This window comes from Suricata suricatta, chromosome 1 (genome assembly GCF_006229205.1).
Source record: "Suricata suricatta isolate VVHF042 chromosome 1, meerkat_22Aug2017_6uvM2_HiC, whole genome shotgun sequence".
Classification (NCBI taxonomy): domain Eukaryota; kingdom Metazoa; phylum Chordata; class Mammalia; order Carnivora; family Herpestidae; genus Suricata; species Suricata suricatta.
Genome location: NC_043700.1, coordinates 74,708,734 through 74,733,949, shown reverse-complemented (window position 1 = coordinate 74,733,949; position 25,216 = coordinate 74,708,734). Strand labels below are relative to the sequence as shown.

Below are 25,216 nucleotides of genomic sequence, written 5' to 3'. Positions count from 1 at the left end.
CTTATCTAGCTGAAAACTCAGTATTGTTTTTGGGATGTCTAATAAGCATTTTGAACAGTGCAGAGGTAGGAGATATTATTTGTTTTTTTTTTTAATTTTTCAATTTGTTCTTGGAACAAAAAAGATCTGTTTATGGGACCAACATTTTATATAGGTATATTCAATCTTATGTAAATACTAATATCACAGAAATATTTTTTCAAAAGTAATACATGCTTATTGTAAGTCTTTTTCTAAAGCTTTTTGGTTAACTTGGAAAATAACTTTCTTTGTGTATCTGTCTCCTTGAGTCTTTAGGATTATGGTTCTTTTGAGTTAAATTATAGACTCCTGTTGTCTTTGCTTATTTCTTCCTTTCTGAACAGGGAAACATCTATTCAGGTTTGATGTTACCAATGGATAGTATTAGTGGGGCCCTTAGGTTCCTGCCAATCCCCTCTGTCAATGTGTTACTATTAGTCTCCCTCTGGGGTTTTGAAAAGCTTATTTAGTGAAGAGTTTGCATGAGGTAGTCTCTTCCCGTCTATTTCTCAGATTCCTGGCCAGGTAGACTCCTGGGAATTATAAGTAATTTGTTCCTTGTCTATTAGATTATAAATTCCACGAAGATAGGAACCCTGTTTTAGGATTACTTGGTACTACAATACCAAATGCAATGCTTTGCATGTGGTGGGCATTCACCAAATTTGTACTGAATTACATGAAATTGAATTGTTGCTTAGAAGTGACAGAACTGGGATTAGATTCAATCAAGCAACTGTCAGTCAACTGTCCTTCTCTTCTGTCCCACACTGCAGTGCTATGAGCTCTAACCCATTTTGGGGCAGGTGGGTATCATAAATGGGTTTCTGATGGAGTTTGTAAACAATTCCTATTGGGTACCTACATATAGTAATTTCATAGTTGATTGCATATGCTTAATATAAACATATTTTATCTCCTTTCCTGGTATTGGTGTTTGCTGTTTTTTATTTCTTGGATTGGAAAAGCAGTCAGGTAACATTGTGACAACAGGTAATACTTCATAAACTGCAGAAAGGAGCCTGGGCTTGCATTTGATTTATGCAGATATAAATCAAGAGCTTTCATGTGATTGTTGCATGAGTCTAGATGAGGTTTGATTGCATATAACAGAAAAAACTCAAGATGGCTTAAATAATGCAGAAGTTAATTTTTCTCTTATTTGAGGAAACCTAGAGGAGTTCAGGTCAGGTTGGGCACCATGTCTTCTGATGTCAGATCTTGCTCCTTCTTGTGCGTGATGTTTTTTTCCCAGTCACCTGAGGTCCAAGATACCTGATCCCAATTATATGGCACTGTCTTTTGTAGGAACACTTTCCAGAGGTTGAACATAGCTCTTTTGATCACATAACATTAACCTGAGTGGAGTTGTATGGTTATACCTGGTTGCAAGGGAGGCTGGGAAATGCTGAAGCAGGGAAATTGTGTCTTTTGTCACCAGACATCCGTGTGCTATTTTAATTCTTGGGGAATCTATCACTGATAATAAAGGAGAGAATGGTTGGGGATGCGGGTCCAATTGGCCATTACCACTTTGATTATCAATGTAAAATGGATATGTGCTTCATTTTCCTCCTTTCAGTTCCCAGTTTACTTTGACTATTTCAGCTAAGAATATTTAGGAACACATGTGCTGAGAATACCATCTAAAAATTGAAAAGACAGCCCACAGAATGGGAGAAAATAGTTCAAATGGTATATCTGATGGACTTGTGTCCAGAAAATAACTGGACTTATAAATAACTCTTATAAGTCAATAATAAAAGGACAAGTAACCCAATTAAAAATAGGTAAGAGATTTAAGATTGACCTTTTTTTTTTTTTCACAGAAAATATACAAGTGGCTGATAAGCACATGAAAAGATGCTTAACAGCATTAGCCATTAGGGAAATCAAAACCACAGTGAGATAGCACTTTGCACCCACTAGGATGGCTAGAATTAAAACATCAGATAATAACTAGTATTGGTGAGGATGTGGAGACACTGGAGCTGTCATGCACTGATGGTAGAAATCTGAAAGGGTGGAGCTGCTTTGGGAAGCAGTTTGGCAGTTCTTCAAAAAGTTAAGCATTAAGTTATCATGTGATTCAGAAATTCTGCTTCTAGTTATATATGCAAGAGAAATGGAAATGTATGTCTACATAAAAATCTTGCACGTGAATACCCATAGCAGCATTCATAATATCCAAAATGTAGAAACAACTCAAATGTCTGTCAACTAACGAATGAGTGGATAAAATGTGCTTTCTTTGTACAACAAAATACGATTTGGCAATAAAAAGGAATGAACTACCACATGCTGTAATGTGGATGAACCTTGCAAACAGCATGCTTAGTGAAATAAGTGAGTCACAAGAGACTATATATCATAGGATTATATTTATATAGAACATCCAAGACAGGCAAATCTTTATAGGCATAAAGTAGATTAGAGGCTGCCTAGGGCTGGGGGTTTCAAGGGAAATGGACACTAACTGCTAATGTGTTTGGAATATTTGTGGGGAGGTGATGAAAATGCTCTGAGATTGATTTTGGTGAGGGTCATACAACCCTTTAAATACATTAAAAGCTGTTGAATTATATACTCTAGGTGAATTTTATAGTGTGAATTATATTTCAGTAATGCTTATAAAAAGGAATACAGCTGCAAATAAAGACCATAAATAAAGTAAGGCTTTAAAAATGATATAAACATTCACTACTTGATGCCAGCCACATGTCAAATACCATGGGCTGTGAAATGATCGCGTCACTCATTTTCGGTGGGAAAAGAGGATTTTGTGCAATTGTTTTCTCTACGGCAAGCTGCAGTCTGTCAGAAGATGGAGCTTTCTTTAAAGGATGAACCATCGTCCCCTTCTTCCTGCCCCAACGGTTTTGTTATATAATGTGCTTCTTAGCTTCCTTTTCATGCTAGCAACATGCCACACTGTGCTGTGACCCCCACACATTTGCTTGATAAATACTTACCATTGTGTGAGTTTCTCCCACACATCCCATTCAGGCACTGCTTCAAGAAAACGCTTCCCATCTTGCTCTCATTAATCTGACATTTCGGATATTCTGTTCGGTTTGATTTCGCCTGGTTCCCAGTGCAACACTCTTGCAGGATGGGAGGATACTTCTTACTTTTAGAATTCACTCATTTATATGTTCACGATGATGACAGTGGGTGGAGGCAGTCACCTAAGTATCTAGGGCAATATGTGTTTCAGGGTGCTGCTACACCAAAGAGTTTATTTAGCCGCTGTGTGCATGGTACTGTATTGTTTGTCACTTGAAAAGAGTGAGTTAAGAACATGTTGCTTCTAGAAGCCCATGCAGTTGAGCTGAATAATTATATTTCTGTAGCACATTAACTGTGGTAATATATGGAAGTATTTCATAGAGCGTGTCACTCAGGCACCTAAGCAATCATAGACTGTTTGGCCCTGAGGATGCAAAAGTAAGGGAGAAACTCAAAGGCCTGACCTGAAGGGAACTCATAGACCAAGAGCATTTAGAAACTGCAGTTCAGAGGTCTGAGGTACTCTGGGAGATGTGAAGCAGGAGTGGGGCTGGCTGGGAAAGCTTACTAGAAAAATTGATGGTTGAATTGGATCTTGAAGGTTTGGTAACAGTTTGGAAACTCAGAGGAAGGGTTGCCCAAGGCGGAAGGAATCCTAGGAAGTCTTGAGAATATTACTTTGGCTATTCAGGGTCTTTTGTGGTTCCATACGAATTTTAAGATAGTTTGTTCTAGCTTTGAGGAGAATGCTGGTGCAACTTTGATGGGGATTGCATTGAGTGTGTAAATTGCTTTGGGTAGTAATGACATTTTCACAATGCTTATTCTTCTGATCCATGAGCATGGAATGTTTTTCCATTTCTTTGTGTCTTTTTCAATTTCCTTCATAAGTCTTCTATAGTTTTCAGCATACAGGTCTTTTACATCTTTGGTTAGGTTTATTCCTAGGTATTTTATGATTTTTTGTGCAATTGTGAATGGGATCTGCTTTTTGATTTCTCTTTCTGTTGCTTCATTTTTGGTGTATATGAATGCAACTGGTTTCTGTACATTGACTTTGTACCCTGCAACTTTACTGAATTCATTTATCAGTTCTCAAAGGCTTCTGGTGGAGTCGATATGTTTTAAAAGTTCCGAATGGTTGGCGGTTTCTCTATGTGTATTATTATTGTTTTTCTATTGTTTTCTAGTATTTTCTGTTTTTCTTTAATACTCTTTCGGTCAGAGAATATACTCTATTTTACTGGGAAGTTTACTAGACTTGTTTCGCTGTTCTAAATGTGGTCTAACTAGTAAATGTTCCATGTGCAGTTGAGACAGTGAGTTTTCCACTGTTGTTGGGTACAGTGTTCCCTAAATGTCAGTTAGAGCAAGTTAGTAATAGTGTTGCTCAAATCATCTAAATTGTTATGATTTTTAAAAATATTGTTCTGTCAGTTGCTAAACTAAGGATGCTAAAATCTCCATGGTTAAACTTGCCTGTTTCCCTTTAATTTTGCCTATTTTCATTTCATGTATTAAATATTTGAGATTTGTGTGTGTGCAGACTTATGATTTTTATGTCTTATGAAATGATCCTTTTATCATTATGGAAATGATAAATAATCTTTATTTGGAAACCTATCTTGTTTGATATTAATGTAGCCACCCTAGCTTTCTTATGCTGAGTGTTTACTTAGCATATGTTTTAAAATATTTTTCTAAATTAATTAAATTAATTTAATACTTTATTAAATTAAGAAAATAGAATTAAATTAAATTTATTAAATTAAGAAAAATGTTATTAAATTAAATTGGTTGAGAAAAATATTAAACTAAATTAAATTAATAATTTTCTTAATAATACTTTTACCTGTATTGATCTTTATGTTTAAACTTTATTTTTAACAAATAACATATTATTGAGTCCTGATTTAAAATATCTAGTCTCTTAGTCTTTGTCTTTTAAAATCAAGGTTTTAGTTAATTTATGTATGATGTCATTTATTTGTATGGGTTTATGTCTACCATCTTGGTTTTGTTTTGTTTGTCTAATCTGTTCTTTGTTCTTCTGTTCTTTGCTTTCATGAATTGAGTCTTTTTTAGTATTCTTTCTTCTGTTTTTAGTTATGCCTCATTGTGTGTACATTTTTAGATAGTTGTCTTAGGGAGTTTAACATGCATTTTTATTTTTTTATTAAAAAATTTTTTTTGACGTTTATTTTTGAGAGAGATACAGAATGTGAGTGGGGAATGGTCAGAGAGAGGGGGAGACACAGAATCAGAAGCAGGCTCCAGGCTCTGAGCAAACAGCACAGAGCCTGATGCGGGGCTCGAACCCACGAACTATGAGATCATGACCTGAGCCGAAGTTGGCTGCTTAACCGACTGAGCCACCTGGGCTCTCCCCTAACATGCATTTTTAAATTCTCAAATTATCTACCTTTCTTACACAATATAAAAACCTTACAACAGATTTCTAATTACCACCCTTTTGCCTTCTGTGCCTTTATTATTATATATGTTTAAATCTATGTACACTATGAATCCAATAAACACAACTACTTTTACTTTATGAAATCAGTAACTAGTAATTTTAAAGATATTTGATATTTTATTTACATATATATATATGATTTTCATGTCTTTTTTAGATACCAATATATTTATCCATTTTTTATTTTCTTCATTTAAAAACTTTTTTTCTGCAGAATTGAGTTTCTGTCATGTGCTATTTGCCATAAATTCCTTAGGCTCATTTAATCTGAGCATTTCTTGTAATACAAATCTGCTGGAGAAGAATTCTGTCATATTTCCTTTGTCTGAAATGTCTTTATTTTGCTTGCATTTTTGATAATGTAGATTTCTGGATTAATAGGTTTTATTCTCCCTAGCACTTCAAAGAAATCATTCCATTTTCTTCAGTCCTCCCATTTTTAAAATTATGATAAATCATTCATCTTTATTATTATCCCCCAATGTGCTCGCTTCAGCAGCACATGTATTATTATTCCCCAGTGTGTTGTCTTTCTCCTGTCTACCTCTAAGTTTGTTTGTTTGTTTTTAATGATGTGCATAGGTGTGGCGTTCTTTGTTTTATCTTGCTTTGGGTTCATTAAAGTTCTTGGATATGTGATTGATATTTCACAGCGGGTCCTTATTTCTTCAAATACTTATCCTGTCCCATTTTCTCTTTCTTCACTTGCTGGGTTCCAATTACATTATCTCTGGCCATTCGGTATTTGTTTTGGTTGTTCTGCAGGATTTTGGTTTATGGAAGTGACAAAGAGATGGAGAGACTAATGGCCCTGGAAGTCTATCTTATTAATTATAGTTTCCAAGAGAAGAGGCATGCTATGGTACGTAGGGCCACATGGGGAATGCCAAGTTTTGGTTAGGAGTCAGAAAAGAGTGAGGGAAAATCCTAGACCAGTCTTTATTGGGGGTTTTGCAAAAGAGGCCCTGCAGAGAAGGGGAAGCAATTTGGCATTGGCTAGTTTGAATAATATTGGGTTTTCCTATGGGGGTGGTTGTCCTGGGGTGATTTAGGGCAGAGGAAATAGTGTCATTGTGAGTTAGATAGAGGAGATGGTTGCATATACAGACCCTGGATTGGTTGGTTTGCATATGAAAGGTATCTTCCTGAATTCTTTATCACTGTTCTTTTATTTTCCATTTCTTGCATATACAGTTATCTCTTTTTAATGGTTTTCATTTCTTTTCTGAAATTCCCATCAGCTTATGCTTGTTGGCCATCTTTTGTACTGAATCCTTTTACACGCATATTGTTCACAGGGGTGGTTTTTGTTGTTTTTCAATCTTTGTTTCTCTGATCTGTATTTAAGCACTTTGATTCTATAGATTTCCATCCTGTTGTTGGGGTAGAATTCTCTTACAACTCTCTTCGTTCTAATAGCAGTTCTCTAATGATTAATGGTTTGAATTTACTTTTATTAGAGGAAACAATCCTACTTCTGACTATATCATTGCTTAACTGCTCTATTTTGAAACCTTTTTTTTTTTTTAAATTTTTTGATTGGCGGACAGAAGAAAGAAGTTATTATAGTCTTTACCTTCAGTGAAATCAGGCAACTTGCTTTGGTCGTTTCTGGAAAAATGTAAGATTCATAGATTTGTGCTTAATTTTTTCCCCCAGCAGTTCTGCGAAACTGATTCTGAGAGCTGCCTTTCTATAACTTTACAGTGTTTTCTTTGGCTTTGGCAGTTTCCCCTTCACATAGTAAAATTCAGTGCAGGATTTACAACATGCTGGTTTGGTTTTTTCCTTTTCCTTTTCAACATTCCTTTTAATACAACATTAAAATATTCCTGATTTACCATTGTAAGTTTTGATAGCTGCTTTTTAGTTTTTTCTTAATTAACCTATTTATGATATCTAATTAATTGACATCTCATAAATGGCTTCTTGATTATTTCTTTCTATTTTTATATTTTATAAGAAATGTTTTATATTTTCTTAATTTACCGACTCATTGATCTGTCATGTAGAATATAAGGAAAACACACGTCTTCCACATGCTTTGATAAAACTATAAAAGATGGACTTGAAAGAGAATTAATAGATATGGGGTCAAACAGAAAATACAGATAATAGATGTCTGGATTGCTTCGCAGGTATGGCCTTGGTTGTGCTTAATACTGCATAATAGTGTGTATTTTTTTAATGAGTGAATGAAGCAAAGATGAAATACTGAACTTGTTTGGGGCACCTAGGTGGTTCAGTTGGTTAAGCTGCTGACCTCGGCACAGGTGGTGATCTCGCGGTTCGTGGGTTCGAGCCCCACATTGGGCTTTGCACTAGACAGCTCAGGGCCTGGAACCTGCTTTGGATTCTGTGTCTCCTTCTCTCTCTTCCCCTCCCCTGCTCATGCTCTATCTCTCCCTGTCTAAAAAATAAACCAACATTTAAAAAATTGCATTTAAGAACAAGAACTTGTTAACTTAAGTATGTTTATGTTTTGTGTTATTTTAAAGTTTATTTATTTTTTTGAAAGAGAAAGCAGAAGCAAGGGTGGGGCAGAGAGAGAGGGAGAATTTGAGGCCAGTCAGTCTGATATGGGACTCAATCCCACAAACCTTGAGGTCATGACCTGAACTGAAGTTGGATGCTTGACCGACTCAGCCATCCAGGCAACTCTTAAGTGTTTCTTTAGCATTCAGTTCTCTATGTTGTGGTCTACAGACAACAGTTATGGTTTTAACAAAAGAAAGAAAGACTGTCCTGGTAAGTTGCTCTGTTTTCCCTCTTCTGTTTTTCTTCTGGAGCTCATACTGTTGACTTTGTATTTGCTAAAAATTCGTTTTGCTTACTGTGCCTGATGAGAAATTACTCAGAGCTTAGCACAGTGTCTAGCACACAGTATATACTCAGGTGTTGGTTCGGTTGAAATGAATATCACACGAGGAAGAGATTCACTGAATCAGTGAACCAGTATAATGCATTGCAGCAATATTGGCTCTAACTACCAAAAATTAGAACTTTGTAAATTCTAGTTCCAGGTCCAACAGAGTCACTAATGTTGTTACTTAATGGAGTCACAAATGTTGTTGAATTTATTATTACTCTTTTTATATAATTGTGAATAATCTAGCATATTGTAAAATTTTCTATTCTTGGCTATCCATATATTCACTATGTTGTTCTGTGTATCCATTAAATTTCATGAGTGAAACATGTCTTTGTCTCAAAAACTAAAGAACTTTTATCGTTTAACAATGAGGCGCTGTTAATACTGTAGTTAAAAATGTGTCCAGTACTTCCTAAAGTCTCCTATTGGCCAAATGATTTCTTAGCAATTGATTATTAAAAAAAAGAAACTTAAGAAACTCAAAATGTTTAAAACATTTTTTAAAAGTTTATTTGTTTATTTATTTGTTTGTTTATTTGTTTGAGAGGGAGAGCATGCATGCACTGGGCAGAAAGAGAGAATCCCAAGCGGGTTTTGTGCTGTCAGTTTAGAGCCTGATTCAGGGCTCCATCCCACAAACTGTGAGATCATGACCTGAGCCAAGAGTAAGAGTCAATTGCTTAACTGACTGAGCCACCGAGGCACCCCTAAGACACATTGAAGTGCATTGGTTTTTACTTTTCCTATGCTAATGTTTTAGAGGTGGGGGCTGAGCAAATGGGAGATGAGTGTGAGTCTGTGATAGGATAGGATGGGAACCCAGCTTTATATATATTAGTGATTGATCCCTATACGTTGTAAATTGAAGTGTTCTGAAAATGTGTCTGGTGGTGAATTCTCAAAAGGGAAATTGTTTTGAGTTACCATGTTATTTGACAAAATGTAAAGAGAAATAGAACTCTTTCCTTATAGGTGATATATTTTTATTTAATCTTATCTTTCAATAAGTTTGCTTTTTCTCTGCTGTATTCCATAAAAGGCTAGGTGACTCAAGTTTCAGTTATTGTTCATGGAGACAAGGCATATATTTTAGTTTTTATACCACATTGGATTTGTATCCAGATGTACTGTGGCTATTTCACCTGAAGCCTGACAGTTTTTTTTTTCCCTACTGTGCTATCTTTAATTCTAGTTCATAATTCTGTAGACTCTTCACCATTCAGCACTTTTTTCTTGTTTCAAGTTACCAGAACCAGTCATTCTTTCTCTTATCCATCTCTGTTTGCCACTTATGTGACTATCCAACCATGCCCATGTAGTAAATAGTCTTTCTCCTCACCTATCAATGGAGAATGTTAGGAGAAAATGGAACTAGAAAGTGCAGGAATTTCATGTAGCTCAGTGTCTAATTTTGTGACAGTAAGTGTGTTAAGTCCTGACTTGCTACAATTGTTTTTGGCTTTCATGGATTCCCTTTACTAGTTATTGATGAAACATTGTAACCAACTTGTCCTTGACTCTTGATTCTTGGAGTGGCAGCTTTCTTACTCAGTATTTTGTTGCTGTAGCATGTAGAAGCAACCGCCTGCCTGTTTCCCAGTTCCTGCATTTTTTTGATTTCATTTTTTCCCTTCAGTCTCATCCTCTTAGTTTGTTAACAAGTCTGTGCAGCCAGCTCTTGCCTGTCTTCAGTCCATTTCCACCCAGCATCCAGTGTTCACCTACACCATTGATCATGTTATTTCTCTACTAGAAGCCTGCTGTGACATTTAGGATAATAAATCAGATGCTGCGCACAGCCAAAGAGCCCTCTGTGGCTGGATCCCTTGGCTGCTTCTGCAGGGAGGATGGCTGACGAGGCTGGTCTAGCTCCTCCAAAATGTGTTCTTTCTCTCCTGTGTGCCTTTTTGGCTCAGGAGATACCTCGGCCCTGCTGCTCTGACAAGGCTCATGTATCCTTAAGGCCTTAGGTTAAATGTTCCTTTCCCAAGGAAGCCTGACTTCCGGGTCAGACCTTTCTCTTTCTTACTCCCTCCCCATAGTAAGAATGAAACATTTCTTCCTGAGACTGGCAGCCAAATTAGCCCACAGACAAGTCTTGACAACAATGTAACGTATTTGAAGTTGAATGCCTTTGTATTTGGACAGGCATCTTCTAATGTCTTTATTGTTACCTCTCTTTCTCCTGCAAATCGGGCTTTTTGCAGGGCTCTGTAAAATTCTAATTAATAGATTATTTGTAAGGTTGTTTTTTACACCTTCTGCTTTCTCTGATAGACAGTAAGCCCTTTGTGGGTGGTATGCCCAGCCTGGTGCCTTGCATATGGTAAGGTACTCAATAAATAATTCCTGACCCTCTGGCATAAGATCTAAAGCATCATAGGCAGTCACTCTAGCTTTATTGAACTGAATGTTTGTAAACTCCAGGTTTGTCTTTCTGTGATAGAGGTTGCCATGTTTGGTCTTGGGTCTCATTTTCTCTTCTAGTTTTGGCATTCTGGGACTAGAAAAGCTGTCAACTTTGTATTATGTATTCGCTACCGCATCTTATTTTATATCTTATACTTTTGTTCGCTTAAGTGCATACTAAATGTTTGAGTAAATAGAATGTTTAGAGAGGTAATGAGATTTTTTTTCTTCTTGACAAGAATGGAGCATTCTTGCAGACGTGAGACCCCCATATGTAAATATTGTTTTATCACTTAAAGAATGTAAAGAAAAACATTTGTGCCATCTGAAGTTTTCCCTCACAATTTTAATTAACTCCCTTGAGCCCAGTGTGGGTTACTAAGAATAAGGGCCAACGTCTTCGCGTCCCAGTCAAGGAACTTCTTAAAACAGACTGGTTGTCTGGGCATCTTGCCTTGGTTCTTGCTCCAAAAAGATGCTGTGTGGAGCGGAACGGGAGGAGGTGGGACCTCAGGTCTGTGCTGTGCAGTGCCGAGGTGATGGGAAAGTGGGGCCATTATGAGAAAGTGTGCAGTGGACATAAAGGGCCATTTTCCGGTTTAGGGGTGGGAGTGGGGGATTATTGGTGATTTATTTTTTTCCCTATAAATTTCAGTCTGGGGGACATGGATGTCAGCAAGAGCCTATCAATTGTGGCTATAGTTACTTTGTAGTGAACCTTAAGCAAACAACTTGTCTTGTGCTCATAACCGTTATGTGGGGGAAAAGCATAATGCCTGTGGGAGTGAGTGTTGGAAGCCCTGCTTATTCACATTTGGCTCTGTGCTTTTGGAAGACTTTTGATTTTACTTTATAAAAAATTTAATGATTATTGAATTATAGTTGATGATTACTGCTTGCTTTGCTTGAAAAAGAGAATCCATTAGTTAAAAATGAGAGGAAATACTGTCACAGGAGTTATAACTTTAAAAAGTGTATTCAGGGGGCACCAGGGTGGGTCAGATGGTTAAATATCTGGCTTTTGATTTCAGCTAGGATCATGATCTCATGGTTCATGAGTTCAAGCCCCACGTCGGGCTCTGCGCTGATAGCACTGAGCCTGCTTGGGATTCTTTCTCCCTCACTCTCTGCCCCTCCCTAGCTTGTGTGCCATGCACATGCTCTCTCTCTCTCTCTCTCTCTCTCTCTCTCTCTCTCAAAAATAAACTTTTAAAAAGTATAGTTAGTATCAAATGGGAATTAGATAAATATTACAAGTATTAAGTATTCTATTTTTTGTTTCAATCATGCACTTTCATTTCCAGCTTTTTGTGTTTTGCCTTTAAATTCTTTGCCAGAAAAGTTCATTTCTAATGCTAATTTCTAATATTTGAATCAAATATTCAACATTTGTTTCATTTGAGAAATCTCCCACAGGTTAAGAGATATTATTAATGACTTTTCTACCTAGTATTCCTTCCCAGTATAAAGAGTTTCATAGCTGAATCCCTGAGTGTCTGAATAAACTGAACTGAGAAAGATTATTTGGCCCAGAGGACCAACACCGGGCTCAAGAAAATAAGAAGGAAATAGCAAGCAAACCATTAGCAGTCTGCTGTCTTGGAAGTAGAATTGGGATATTGTGCAAAATGATTATCTGGTTTTACTCTGTCCATGCCTGGGTAACAATAACATGTATCTATTTTATTAAAAAAATATCATCATCATCACTAGCACCACACACCCATTAGGATGGCTACTTTTGCAAAAAGAGGTGATATAACAGGTGTTGGTGAGGATGGAGAAATTGGAAGCATCGTGCACTCTGGGTGGGAATGCACAACAGTGCAGCCACTGTGGAACAGATGTAGCAATTCCTCCAAAACCTAAAAATAGAATTGCCACTGCCCCTTTGTGAGGCAAAACCATTTCTTGCTACTCACAGAGTATTTCTGTTAATCCAGATGTGTGGTGTTTTCTATACCGAGCAGTTCTCTCGTTCTCTACAGACCCTGATTAAACCGAATTTTGACATTAAACTATAGTTAGTGAAGACCCTTCAGGTTCAGGGTTCACTCCCACAAGACTGCCCTCCCACCACTTCAGATACCAGTCCTAACTCCAGGTTGTCACCAGTACTTTTGGCTGTAAATTGGGGGTTCCCATGGTCCTCTCCTTGGGTTTGATAATTTGCTAGAACAGCTCATAGAATTCAGGAAGACAGTTAACTTACTGTTGCCACTTTACTACAAAGGATATTTTAATGGAAATAAACGAACAGCTAGATGAAGAGACATACAGGGCAAAGTGTGGGGGGAAAGGCTTGGAGTGTCCATGTCCTTTCTGGATCCTTTAGCACCTTCATGTTTACACCAACCTGGAAGTTCTCTGATACCCAGGGTATTTTTTGAAGACGTTGTTGCTTAGGAAGTAATTGACTGAATCATTAGCCGTTGTTGATTAAACTCAATCTCCAGCCCCTTCCCCATCCAGGAATGGGTGGGGGTGGGGCTGAAAGTTCCAGTCTCCTAGTCACATGGTTTTCTTGGTAACCAGCCCCTTCCCAAGACTGCTGGAGCTCACAGCTCTGTTATCTCATTAGAATATAAACTGGCATTTATTTTGGAGATACCAGGAGTATTAAGAGCTTTGTGCCAGGAAACAGGGTCAAAGACCAAATACCTTATTTCTTATTTTGTCACACCCAGTAATTCCACTTCTGGGTATATACCTAAAAAAACTGAAAGCCAGGTCTTCAGATATTTGTACACCTATGTTAATAACGGCATTGTTTAGAATAGAAAAAGGTAGAAGCAACCCAGGTGTCCATTGACAAATGAAATGGATAAGCAACATGTAGTGTATACATACAGTGGATGATTATTCACCCTTAAAAAGGAAGGAAATTCTTATCCAGGCCACAACATGGATGAAAATGGAGGATATCATAAGTGAAATAAGCAAATTACAAAAAGAAAAATACTATATGATTCCACTTAGAAGAGCTACCTAGGAGTAGTCAAATTCATAGAGATGGGAAGTAGAGGGAGATTGTCAGGGGCTGAGCAAAAAGGGAACGGGGGGTGGGGGGGTTGTTGAATGGGTACAGAATTTTAATTTTACAAGATAAAGAGTTCTAGAGATGGGTTGCCTGATAATGTGAATGTACTGACCATGGCTGAATTGTATAGTTAAAAACAGTTAACTGTAGGTAAAAACATAAGATAAATCATATGTATCTTCTATCACAATTAAAAATTTAAAAAACCCAACTTATTGACTCCAAGAAAACATTAGAAAGTGGGAAAGCAGGCTTTTTTGTTTGTTGTTTGTTTTGTTTTCGTTTTCATTTTTGTTGTGTTTTACCAGCCAAGGGGTAACCTGGTCCATTACTGGTGTCTTTCAGGCCTGGCGTTTCCTTGACCATGCAGGCATTTTCCGAAGAGGAAAGGAGGCAGTGGTTGGAAGCTCTGGGTGGAAAAGAAGCTGTAAGAATAATCGATGGTTGTTTTATGTCAAATCTGTTCGAGTTGACTTGTATTCATTTTTATGGTTTTTTGTTTGTTTTATATTGTTTGAAAAAAGTTCCTACTGAAACTGGTGTTTGAATTGATCTTGGAAACATTCAGTATTCTAGTAATTTGGCTTGAGGTAACAGCAACACATATAAGACAGGTGTATCATTAGTTTTCATTTTTGATTTTTCTTGACTTTGCCTCTCAGATTTGCTTTGCTTGAGGAAGTCATCTAAGTTCTCAATTTTTTTCTTTCCTGCCTGACATTTCTTGGGGTGATGAACACAATAAATGCTTGTAATTCATTTTGATCTCAGTGGAGATGGCACAGTAACTATGAGGCAGTGAGGGCAATATTATAAGTGACTGCAGTAGCTGTTTTGCTTGATTTAACAATTTATGGTTTAGACTAACGGTTTCTGGTATGCAGTATCAGGTGGCCTTAGTGAATGGGCCTCTGTGTGATTGGTTTGAGGAGGAAATTAAAGGTAGCGGTATATACCCAGAGGCACACGCGCTCAGTCGGTTTGCTCCTTTAAGTACTGCTTTCATTTCAGTGGACTGGTAGCCTTTGAGAATTGAGAATTTGGTAGATCATGTATAGAACTGGGGAGTTAGGATAATTATAGAAAACACCATAGAACCCATTTAAATAAACTCTTCCTGAAAATACTACAACTCTAAATAAACGGCCAGTGCAGGTACGAGGTGGGCCTAACTGGAAAGCATGGGTCATTTAAGCAGGGTTTCAAAGGAAATAGAGTGGCTTGCAAAGTGAAAGAGGGGTCATGTCTAGTGAAAGGAGAGGCGTCAGAGCTGAGTCGTGAAACTGGCTGAAGATAATGTTATCTTACCGTAACAGAGACACACTGGCGGAAATACAGAATATGGGGGCCAGGGAGCCGGGCCGTGGTATGTGTGGCAGTCTTGACTCAGTGTTGGAAAAATGCACACCCAAAGTGTACATGTTAAAAATAGATGCTATAGAGGAGAAGGTATCATGCTTAGGGGAGAAAATGTAGTAATCAAATGTGTATATTATATTTGACCTCCATTTAGCCTCCCTACTTTAATTTCTGTCTAGTCTTAATTTGTCCTTGAAATTTTTAGCTGGGAATCCAGAGTATTTACAGCACTAATGGTTACTGAGATCCAAAATGCACTATACTAATCCTCACTCATAAAGGCAATGCAGTGATTAGGACGTCTCTCCCCAGACATTCAAGAAGTGCTTTGGAAAGTGAGTTTGCCCAGGGAAAAGATCACATGACTCGCTCTTTGAGAAAGAAGTCTGTTATCAAAGGCAGTGTAACCTTGAAGACCTAACTTCTCTTTTAGCACAAAGAGCCAAGTAATTAATTTGAGATACACAGACAAGGCACGTCTGCAGAAAGAAAATATTTAGCTATATATTTATGTGAGGACACCTAAGGTAGCATATTTTTTTTTTCAGGTGCTCTATATATGACTTGCAAATAAGGGGGCAGTGCTGAAGTTCTGAGAGGCAGCCCGGAATTAGCACCTAGCTGTTTCAGATGTAGTTATTTAAATTATGAACTGGAGTCATCTCTTTGTTAAGTAAATACCAGATCTTAGAAATAGTGGTGAGAAAAATGAGCTTCATCTTATTGCAGCAGTTTCTTTGTCATTCTGTAACTGTAAGGCTGAGCATTTTAAATTTACATAAACTTCCAATAAGTTGTTCAAGAATCCTGGCTCCTTCATCTTATTTTTTGCTACTGTGGCATACCTCTCTGTAAGAGATAAAGTAGACTCAGAGGAGCCCCTGATTGTTATTTATCTTAGCATTTGAGCACTTATTAGCATATAATTAACCAATATCAATGTATTTTTTTTTGCATAGGCATGCCTACTTGAATCCTTTATATTGATGTGTTAAAAACATTGTTTTCCCTTTTTTTCTTGTACTAGCTGTTACATAGTTTTAATAGAGCCATCATCCCAAGACCAGAAGGAAGTAAGTGCTCATTCATAAAAAGGACTGTTTCCCATTTTCATATGTTAGTTTTCATTACTGATGTCAGATTGTTGTTGTGTGTTCTGTACCTTCTCTTAAGGTAGTCCTCCAAATAATGTATGTATTCTGTTTTACCTGCTGGGACCAACCCAGATTTTCCTGGACTGCTGTAATCCTCATTGATTTTTTTCCATCTCTGAGCTTTTTCTTTTTTTTTGGTCTTTCTTCATAATTACTTTCTCTACAAAGCCCAAAATGTTTTCCCCACAATCCTTATTGATGTTTATTCTTACAGCCATAAATAAACACCTAAGACTTCCAGGTATACATTATTCAGCTTCCTAAGTCATAAGCTCCTGTGGGGAGGAACTGTTTATTAAGCCCCTCCCCCCCTCCTTGAAATTTTTTCTCCTTAAACTCTCTTGAGTGTGGAATGTAACAGTAAAGTATCGCACCTTAAAAAATAACAATTGGGGCACCTAGGTGGCTCATTCATTCAAGTGTCTGACTCTAGATTTCAGTTCAAGTCATAATCTCATGGTTTGTGAGATCAAGTTCTGTGCCAGGCTCTGCACTGAGTGTGGAGCCTCGTTGGGATTCTCTCTCTCTTTCCTTCTCTACCCCTCCTCTGCTTGCCTGTGTTCTCTCCCTATTTCCCTCTCCCTCCCCCTTTCCCTTTCCTCCTTCCTCTCTCCCTCCCTCCCTCCCTCTCTCTCTCTCTCTCTCTCTCTCTCTCTCTCTCTCTCTCTCTCTCTCAAAAATAAGTAAACAACAAAGAAAATAACAGTCAAACATACTCAGGTATTTTAGGACAATGATCTTCACATGCATCGTATGCACTCTGGGAACATGGGAGCACTGCCTAGTCCTGTAATCTTTATTTTTTCTGAGATAAAACAAAAATGTGAGCAGAGTTGTTGGATTCTTTATTAGCTTACTTTTGATATCTTTGGGTGAATTAAGGCTACATTAGTCACATGTATACAGTTTGGAAACTTTATGTTCTTTAACACATGATTTCAAAATTATCATGATGTGTGTATATCATTCAAGGCAGTGCTTGAAAAAAGACCTCTCTCACCTGGGCATTGAAAATTGCCAGTTGTAAACCTCCGTGAAGCACCTTTTCTTTTTAAATTAAAATTTTTATTTTATTTTTATTTTAGAGAGCACTAGGGGAGAGGGTCAGAGAGAGAGAGAGAGGGAGAGAAAGAATCTTAAGCAGGCCCCACATCCAGTGCTGAGCTGGACATGGGGCTTGATTTCATGACCCTGGGATCGTGACTCTTGAGCCAAAATCAAGGGCCAGATGCTCAACTGCCCCTTGAGGCACCTTCTTAATCTTTACCTGTCCCTCTTTCCTCCTCCTCCCTTCCCTTCTGTCTTTCTCCTCTTCCTCTTTCCTCTCTCCACTCCTTTTCTCCTTCTGACCTTCCTTTCTGTTACTTTTTAAAGAGAAATAAAAACCTACCACTTCTTCTGAAAAATAGTTTTGCTAAACATTTATAAGATGTGAATTGTAGATCCCTAAGCAGTAAGTCACTGCCTGATTTTCCTCATTACACTTCTCTTAAGCTTAGCATTAAACCTGTACAGTTTATATTCATGGATTGTTCCTGCTGTCCTCTCTGAGAGACACATGTTAATATAACTGTTCCTAGTTCAAATACAGACTCAAGTATTCATTTCCCTGATTTCATTTTTGAAACAAGAATCATCTTTTATTACTCTGCTCAAATGTGCCAGCCTAATCACAGGCAAGCACTTATATTAGGAAAAAAATAGGAAATTAAAAAAATAATCTTTTCTGCTATGTGAATCATCTGTTTTAAATTCATTATGAAAATAATAAAACCTTAAACATTAGAGCATGGTATGAAATGTGAAATTTTTAAGCCCCCCCCCAATAATACTTTTAAGAAGTGTTTTAAAAAATTTATCTGTAGTTAAAAAAAAGAAAAAAAAAGGTTTGTGTGGGGCACCTGAGTGGCTCAGTTGGTTAAGTGTCTGACTTCAGCTCAGGTCATGGTCCTGCAGTTCGTGACTTTGAACTCTGTGTTGGGCTCTGTGCTGACAACTCAGAGCCTAGAGTCTGCTTTGGATTCTGTGTCTCTCTGTACCTCTCCCCCTTGCCCTCTGTCTCTTTCTCTTTCAAGAATCAATTAAATAAAAACATTAAAAATAACAATAATAAAAAGATTTGTGTTATTTCTCTAATTGTCAAGTAATTTACCTCACTCATATGCATAACTAAAAAAAAATAATTCTGAGCTATTGTTGGAATTTTGGCATAATGAATCTTTCTTGTTTTTAGATAGATATTCCCAAAGATTTGTATCACTTTCTTTTCTACTGTTTAAAATAAGTTATATTTATTAGTATAAAAATTATTTTATATTAGAATTATAAATTATTGGTAATAAATGTCCTATTCCAATAAGTACTTCTCTAAATATATAAAATTCTCATTTACATTATAATGCATGGGAATACATGGCCTTTAGCTTTCTTTTAATAGTGAAATAAATTTAAGTAATTTTTTCTGTTTTTGTAAAGAGAGAAACATCAATAATTCATTGTGCCCTTAATATTTTAACATTATTTCTTTTAGGTGCACAGTTGGATAAGATGGGATTCACAATTCTCAGAAAATGCATCAGTGCAGTTGAAACACGAGGTAACATGATTGAATCGTTTTATTCATGAAAGGCTATAGGTATGTAAAATCTAAGTGTATTTACCATGCGTGTTGCACGGTTGAGTGTTGTAGAATGGAATATGTCAGCACAAAATGTACACTCTGCGTGCCAGAGACTGAGCTCTGTCTTCACTACGACAGCATGGGAGTTTCCTTCCTCTTTATGTTTCTATTTCTCCCCGGTGCTGGGACTTGAAGTCACTGCTGAAATGAGAATCATCTGAAGAATCTGCAGTGTGGGACAGCCAATCTGAATCCTTTTTTGCTCACCATTAGGATATTTTCATTGTTCATTGTCTTGTTGGCCTCTCTTTAAAAAAGTCAGCTTCATCGAGGTATCTTCTACACACAGTAAAATTCTCCAACTTTAACTGTAGAAATTGGTGAGTTTTGACAACTGTGTACTGTTGCGTAACTGCCATCACAATCACAGAAGATTCCTGGCTTTCTTCCCCCTGTTCCTTTATGTCCCTTTGCGGTCAGTCCACACTCCCTCCTTGTCAACCACTGAACTGCTTTCTTTCACTTTAGTTTCTTCTTCCTTTTTTAAAAAACATTTCATATAAAGGGAATCATACAGTATGTAGTCTTTTGAGTCTGGCTTCTTTAAGAAGCAGAATGCTTTTGAGATTCACCTTGTTGGGTGTATCCCTAGCTCCTTTCTTTTTACTGCGAGGCAGGACTTCATTACATGGATATACTAGAATTCTTTATTCATTCACCTGCTGATAAATCTTTGGGTTGTTTCTATTTTAAATTTAAGGAAAGCTAATCACTCCCCCCACTGAAAGTTTTTTCTGTATAATCCTTAAGAACAAGAAAAACCCAACAAAACAACAGGGCACTTCCACTTTGCAACCAGTGTAGCAGACTTTGGAGAAAGGAAATATTGAACATTACAAAACGGGCTCTTTCTGGAGGTGGAGGTTCTCTTTGCTAGTGAAGTATGGATAAGTAGACATTTCATTCACTCCCATGTATTGAATATCCCGGTCCCACTGTGGATGACTGGATGACGTTGTGGACAAAGCATTGTGTTCATGGTTTCTGTCAAAACAAGGTCTTTATCATGGAGCCAGGCCTGCCACGTGGGAAATAAGAGTGTCGGATGCCAGAGAAGTGCCAGCCTTTTATGATTTGATGACTTGCCTGTCAATAATAAAAACCTGAGCCACAGAAAGCCTTTTCTCATGCGTTCTCTTATGGTGGCAGTTTGAGCTGTGACAAATTTTTCTTCATTTCAGCCTGCCCTGAAGTTGAGCTGATTGATACATTTCTTCATTTTCCTAGTGTTTCACAAATTTCTAAAATTTAGAAAAAATACTGTGATTTTTCATGTCTCACTTTGTTATTCATGTTTGTTTCTTCTGAGCTCCAGAAGTGAAGCACCTTAATTGTATCACTTGTGTGCTTATTATTTTGATAAGTTATGTTCTTCCTCCAAAGGATATGTTTTATACATACTTGCTTCTGCCTAAACAGATTAAAATCTATGTAGAATGCTTTCTGATTGGTACATTTAGTTTTATGGACCGTTCTATATATTGAATGGAATATATGTACTATATGTATACTAGTATCTGCATGTATTGAATATACTTTTATTGTAAATATATAATTTATAATTATTGGTTGTTTTTAACAAGAATGAGTCTACACAATTTCACTTAAAATTTTCTCATTTAAAAATAACAAAATAAAAGCATATGTTTTTCTTTTTTTTAATGTTTATTTTTTGAGAGAGAGAGAGAGGGAGAGAGTGAGCAAGCAAGCGCCAAGTGGGGCAGGGGCAGAGAGAGAGGCTCTGAAGCAGGCTCCAGGCTCTGAGCTGTCAGCACAGAGCCTGATGTGGGGCTCAAACTACCAAACCATCAGATCATGACCTGAGCCCATGTTGGATGCTTAACTGACTGAGTCTCCCATGTGTCTTGTGTTTTTCTTTTTCAAATCTTTTGTTCTTAACCATTTTCCATTCCTGAATGAAGCCTTTGCTTTTAGTGAAATAATAGACTGATAATAGTGTTCAAAGAATCCGTGGTCAGATGATATTATTAAAAATGATGAGATACGTTGTAGAGTCCCTGAGGCTTTTATCCTAAATTTGTTAGTCCCTTTGACGAATATTGCTGTTAATGATTTCACCCAAATCAGCTAGCATGACTAGTGATTTCCTTCTGCTACAGGCATGGTTGCCTTACTTGTTTTTTCATCAGGATGTGACATCTTGACCTGAGTGGGACTATTCAAGCAGTTACTCTACTTTTGAGATGAGAACTAATCCCATTTCACTACAATATCAGCGTCAGTTAACAAATCATACTTGTCATTTCCACAGAGTTATTTGCTCATGAAGTGAGAGGGTATCTGGGAGTCAGATCAACTGATCTTTCAACCCTTACCAAATATTTGTAAATGATATGAACTGGCTCTTAATTGACTCAGGTCAACTGAGGACTGCTGGGAAATTATTGCTTATGTACATACATACATATAATGTCCTAAAGCTATTATTCCCAAATATGCTGTACATTGGAATCATCTGGTATTTTTATTTTTTTAATGTTTTGTTTATTTTTAAGAGAGAGAGGCAGCATGAGAAGAGGAGAGTCAGAGAGAGAGGGAGACACAGAATCTGAAGACGGGCTCCAGGCTCTGAGCTGTCAGCACCGAGCACGATGCAGGGCTTGAACCCATGAACCATGAGATCATGACCTGAGCTAAAGCTGGACTTAACTGACTGAGCCACCCAGGCACCCCTCATCTGGGATCTTTAAAGACTATGACCCGGATCTCCCTCCACCCCCACCCCCCTAGTCAGTTTGACTATGGCTGTTGGGTATGAACTGGGAAGTGGATTTTTAAAAAAATTTAGTTTACTTTTTTGAGAAAGAGAGGGAGGGTACACAAGCTTAGGGAGGGTAGAGGGAGGAGAGACAGAATCCCAAGCAGGCTCTGTGTCATCAGCACAGTGCCCGTTGCGGGCTCGAACTCACGAACTATGAGGTCATGACCTGAGCCGAGATCAGGAGTCGATGCTTAACCCACTGTGCTATCCCGGTACCCCTGGGAAGTGGGTTTTTAAAGAATGTTCCACAGGTGGTTCTACTATGTAGCAAAGTTTGGGAACCACTGTCCTAAAGGCATGGTTGCTTGTGAATGAGAGAAATAGGTTGCACAATTGTTATCTTTATGTTTATAGTATCCTTCTATGTGGGGAGCTTTTCTTGTAACTTCTTTTTAAAAATAACCGAGCATAAACCTAAACAAACAGAGGAAAGAAGTTCTGAAGAAAATAGCATAATATTCTTTTCCTTCCCTCAGTAACAGATGACTTACCACCATTAAATCATAGTTCTAATATGAAGGCAGCCAGCTAAACACTATTTATTGAGCAGTCACAGGGTGTACATGGCTTTGTTCTAGTCTTTTGAGACCCATATTAAAGATTCTTACATATAATGCTGGATACATTAATGGTAAACATAGAGATTTGTAATGTAAATATACCAGGTGATAAAAGTGTTACAAGTTTGCAAGGATTAAGAGAATTTGAATGCATTCTGATAGAATGCAGTGTACTTGATGTTATAGAGTGGAGGACTGTGGTTAGGGATAGGCTTCCTTAGATTTAAAGGATAGGAAGGTATACTTTGGAATTTAGAGACATCTTTGCAAAGATATAGAGACAGAGTATTACAGAAACAAACCCAATTTGATTGGAAAGGAAGCATGAAACTGTTGGTGGGAATGCGTATGGGTTCAGCTACTCTGATAAACAGCATGGAAGTTCCTCAAAAAGTTAAAAATAGAGCTTCCCTACTACCTAGCAATTCCACTGATAGGTATTTATCCAAAGGATACAAAAATGCCTATTCAAAGGGGCGTATGCGTCCTGATGTTTACAGCAATGCTCTCACCAATGGCCAAATTATAGAAAGAGCTCAAATGTCTATTGACTGACAAATGATAAAGGAGATGAGGTTTATACATACAATGAAATATTACCCAGTGATCAAAAAGAGTGAAATCTTGCCAATTGCAACAATGTGGATGGAAGTAGCATGTATTATGCTAAGCGAAATAAGGCAAGAAAGACAAATGTCATATGATTTCACTCGTATGAGTAATTTAAGAAACAAAACAGATGAATATGCGGGAAGGGAAGGAAAAATAAGATAAAAAGAGAGGGAGGCAAATCATAGAAACTCTTAAATATAGAGAACACATTGAGGTTTGCTAGAGGGAAGGATGGTGGTGGGAGAGGTTGGGCTAAATTGGTGATGTGCATTAAAGAGGCACTTGTTGGGATGAGCACTGGGTTATATGTAGGTGATGAATCACTAAATTCTACTCCTGATACCAATATTACACTGTATGTTAACTAACTTAAACTTAAAAAAAAGAAAGGAAGCATGAAGAAATAACATCAAAGCAGGTACTTGCGTTTAAGCACTAGCATTTAATTGGGGTATTTGCATTTGATTGTGAAGGAGCTGGGTTAAGTACTAGAGGGTGGTGGATGGCAAAGTAGGAGGCTTAGAAAGATAAATATGAAAATTAGTATTGGTAGCCATGTGTGGGATGACTTTGTGCACAGGAGCCCCAGAATTCAGCCTAGGCTGGAGGATTTGGTAGGCAAGGTAGCTGATTCAGGATAGTCGATTTGGGCCTTGGGGTCAGATAACATTGATGCATCCAAGTAACTTAGCAGATGGAGTAGTAGTCACATTTAGCAGTTGGTCATACGTAGAGGATCAGAGTCCTATAAGGAATTTCACCTTCAGATTTTAGTTTGGAAAGCAAAGGACACCAAGGAAAACATACGGGTCCATGGCAGACTTACTGACATGTGTCAGGATCACCAGGGGTACTTCTTGAAAATGCAGATTCCTGGGTTCAGTCAATTCTGTTGAATCAGATCACTGGTGGCTAAGCCTCTGCTGTAGACAATGTGAGTTCCAATAAGAACAATCAAGTGGAGATACAAATATTCTCTCTTGGTTTCAGAGGGTAGAAGCCATGATGGTTTTCTGAGAGAGTTTATGAGGGCCCCGGGTCATGGATCCACGTGGCTTTTGGGATCATGAGAGTGAACACAGCAGATGTCGGGAAGGCCTCCATCCCAAAAAGAGGAGTTGAGAGAAGAAATAACAAAATGGCTCATAGTGGCCAAGTCTCAGTGTGTCAAAGTCAAGGGCATTTGGGATTTCACGTAGTTGGTAGGTGGATCTGAGGCAGATTTTGAAGTATTCACGACACCTTCTGCTCACTCATCCCATGTTTCGCTGCCAGCCCCTCTACCTGCTGTTTCAGATGATGCCCCATTAGTGCCCTAGCCTAGTGCCCCGTAGGAGTTTGTTCCTTTGTGGGAAGCACCCGATTCTTCTCAAAAACAGTTTTATACAACATCTCCTCCATTGTCTGGGCTGAAAACCATGCAGCCACCATGTGTCTGTGGCTCTTAGGATGGAGAATACGATGGGCTCATTCTTCTCCTTTGCCCCTCCTGGGTCTCTGAATCACCGTTGACTCAGTGCTTCCTTGAGGACATACCACATAAGCTGCTTTCTGAAGGATGAGGAGAAATTGACTAGATAGGTGAGTGTGGGGTTTCAGGAAGGATTTTGTCAGAGGAAAAGGTTGAAGTATGGATATTTGAAAGAACATGATGCAGCTGGGACCTAGGAGTCTGTGGCAACACTGGGGAAAGAGAGGCAGTTTGATGACTGTGGAAGGTGCACGTCTCCGTTGGCTGATGGGAGCTGTCAGGTTTATACTCCACAATGGTGCAGTGAAATAGGCAGTTTGGGAAGATTCTTAACCCCTTGGACTCTCAGTCTTTAAAAGAATGTGACTAGAAAGTTCATTCATACCATCTACCCATGCCCACATTTGGGAGGATTAGAGCTAAGTTTTTTATGTGGTAGAATATTCATTAAATATATTTTTTCAATTTCCCTTTCCATCCTTCCCTTGAAGTGCTTTCCTTGTGAAAAGGAATCCTCATTTGGCAGTTGTATTATCTGATACTGTTTAAAACATTTTTAACATTTATTTATTTTTGAGAGGGAGAGAGCGGGAGAGCACATGCTCAAGTGAGGGAGGGAAACAGAGGATACGAAGCAGACTCTGCACTGTGAGCATAGAGCCCGATGTGGGGCTTGAACTCAGCAACTGTGAGATCATCACCTGAGGCAAAATCAAGAGTTGGCTGCTTAACCAACTGAGCCACCCAGGCGTCCCTCTGATATTGTTAATT

At 37.9% G+C, this 25,216-nt stretch overlaps 1 protein-coding gene across 1 annotated transcript in view; it reads left to right on the top strand.

The window, feature by feature from the left end:
* The window catches only part of ARHGAP10 (Rho GTPase activating protein 10), a 235,057-nt gene that overhangs the window by 65,828 nt on the left and 144,013 nt on the right, over nucleotides 1–25,216 (top strand). Inside the window, exons 11-13 of the mRNA XM_029950836.1 lie at nucleotides 14,173–14,254; nucleotides 16,214–16,259; nucleotides 18,871–18,936. Of these exons, the coding sequence (XP_029806696.1) occupies nucleotides 14,173–14,254; nucleotides 16,214–16,259; nucleotides 18,871–18,936 (194 nt within the window). The remainder of the gene's footprint in view (nucleotides 1–14,172; nucleotides 14,255–16,213; nucleotides 16,260–18,870; nucleotides 18,937–25,216) is intronic.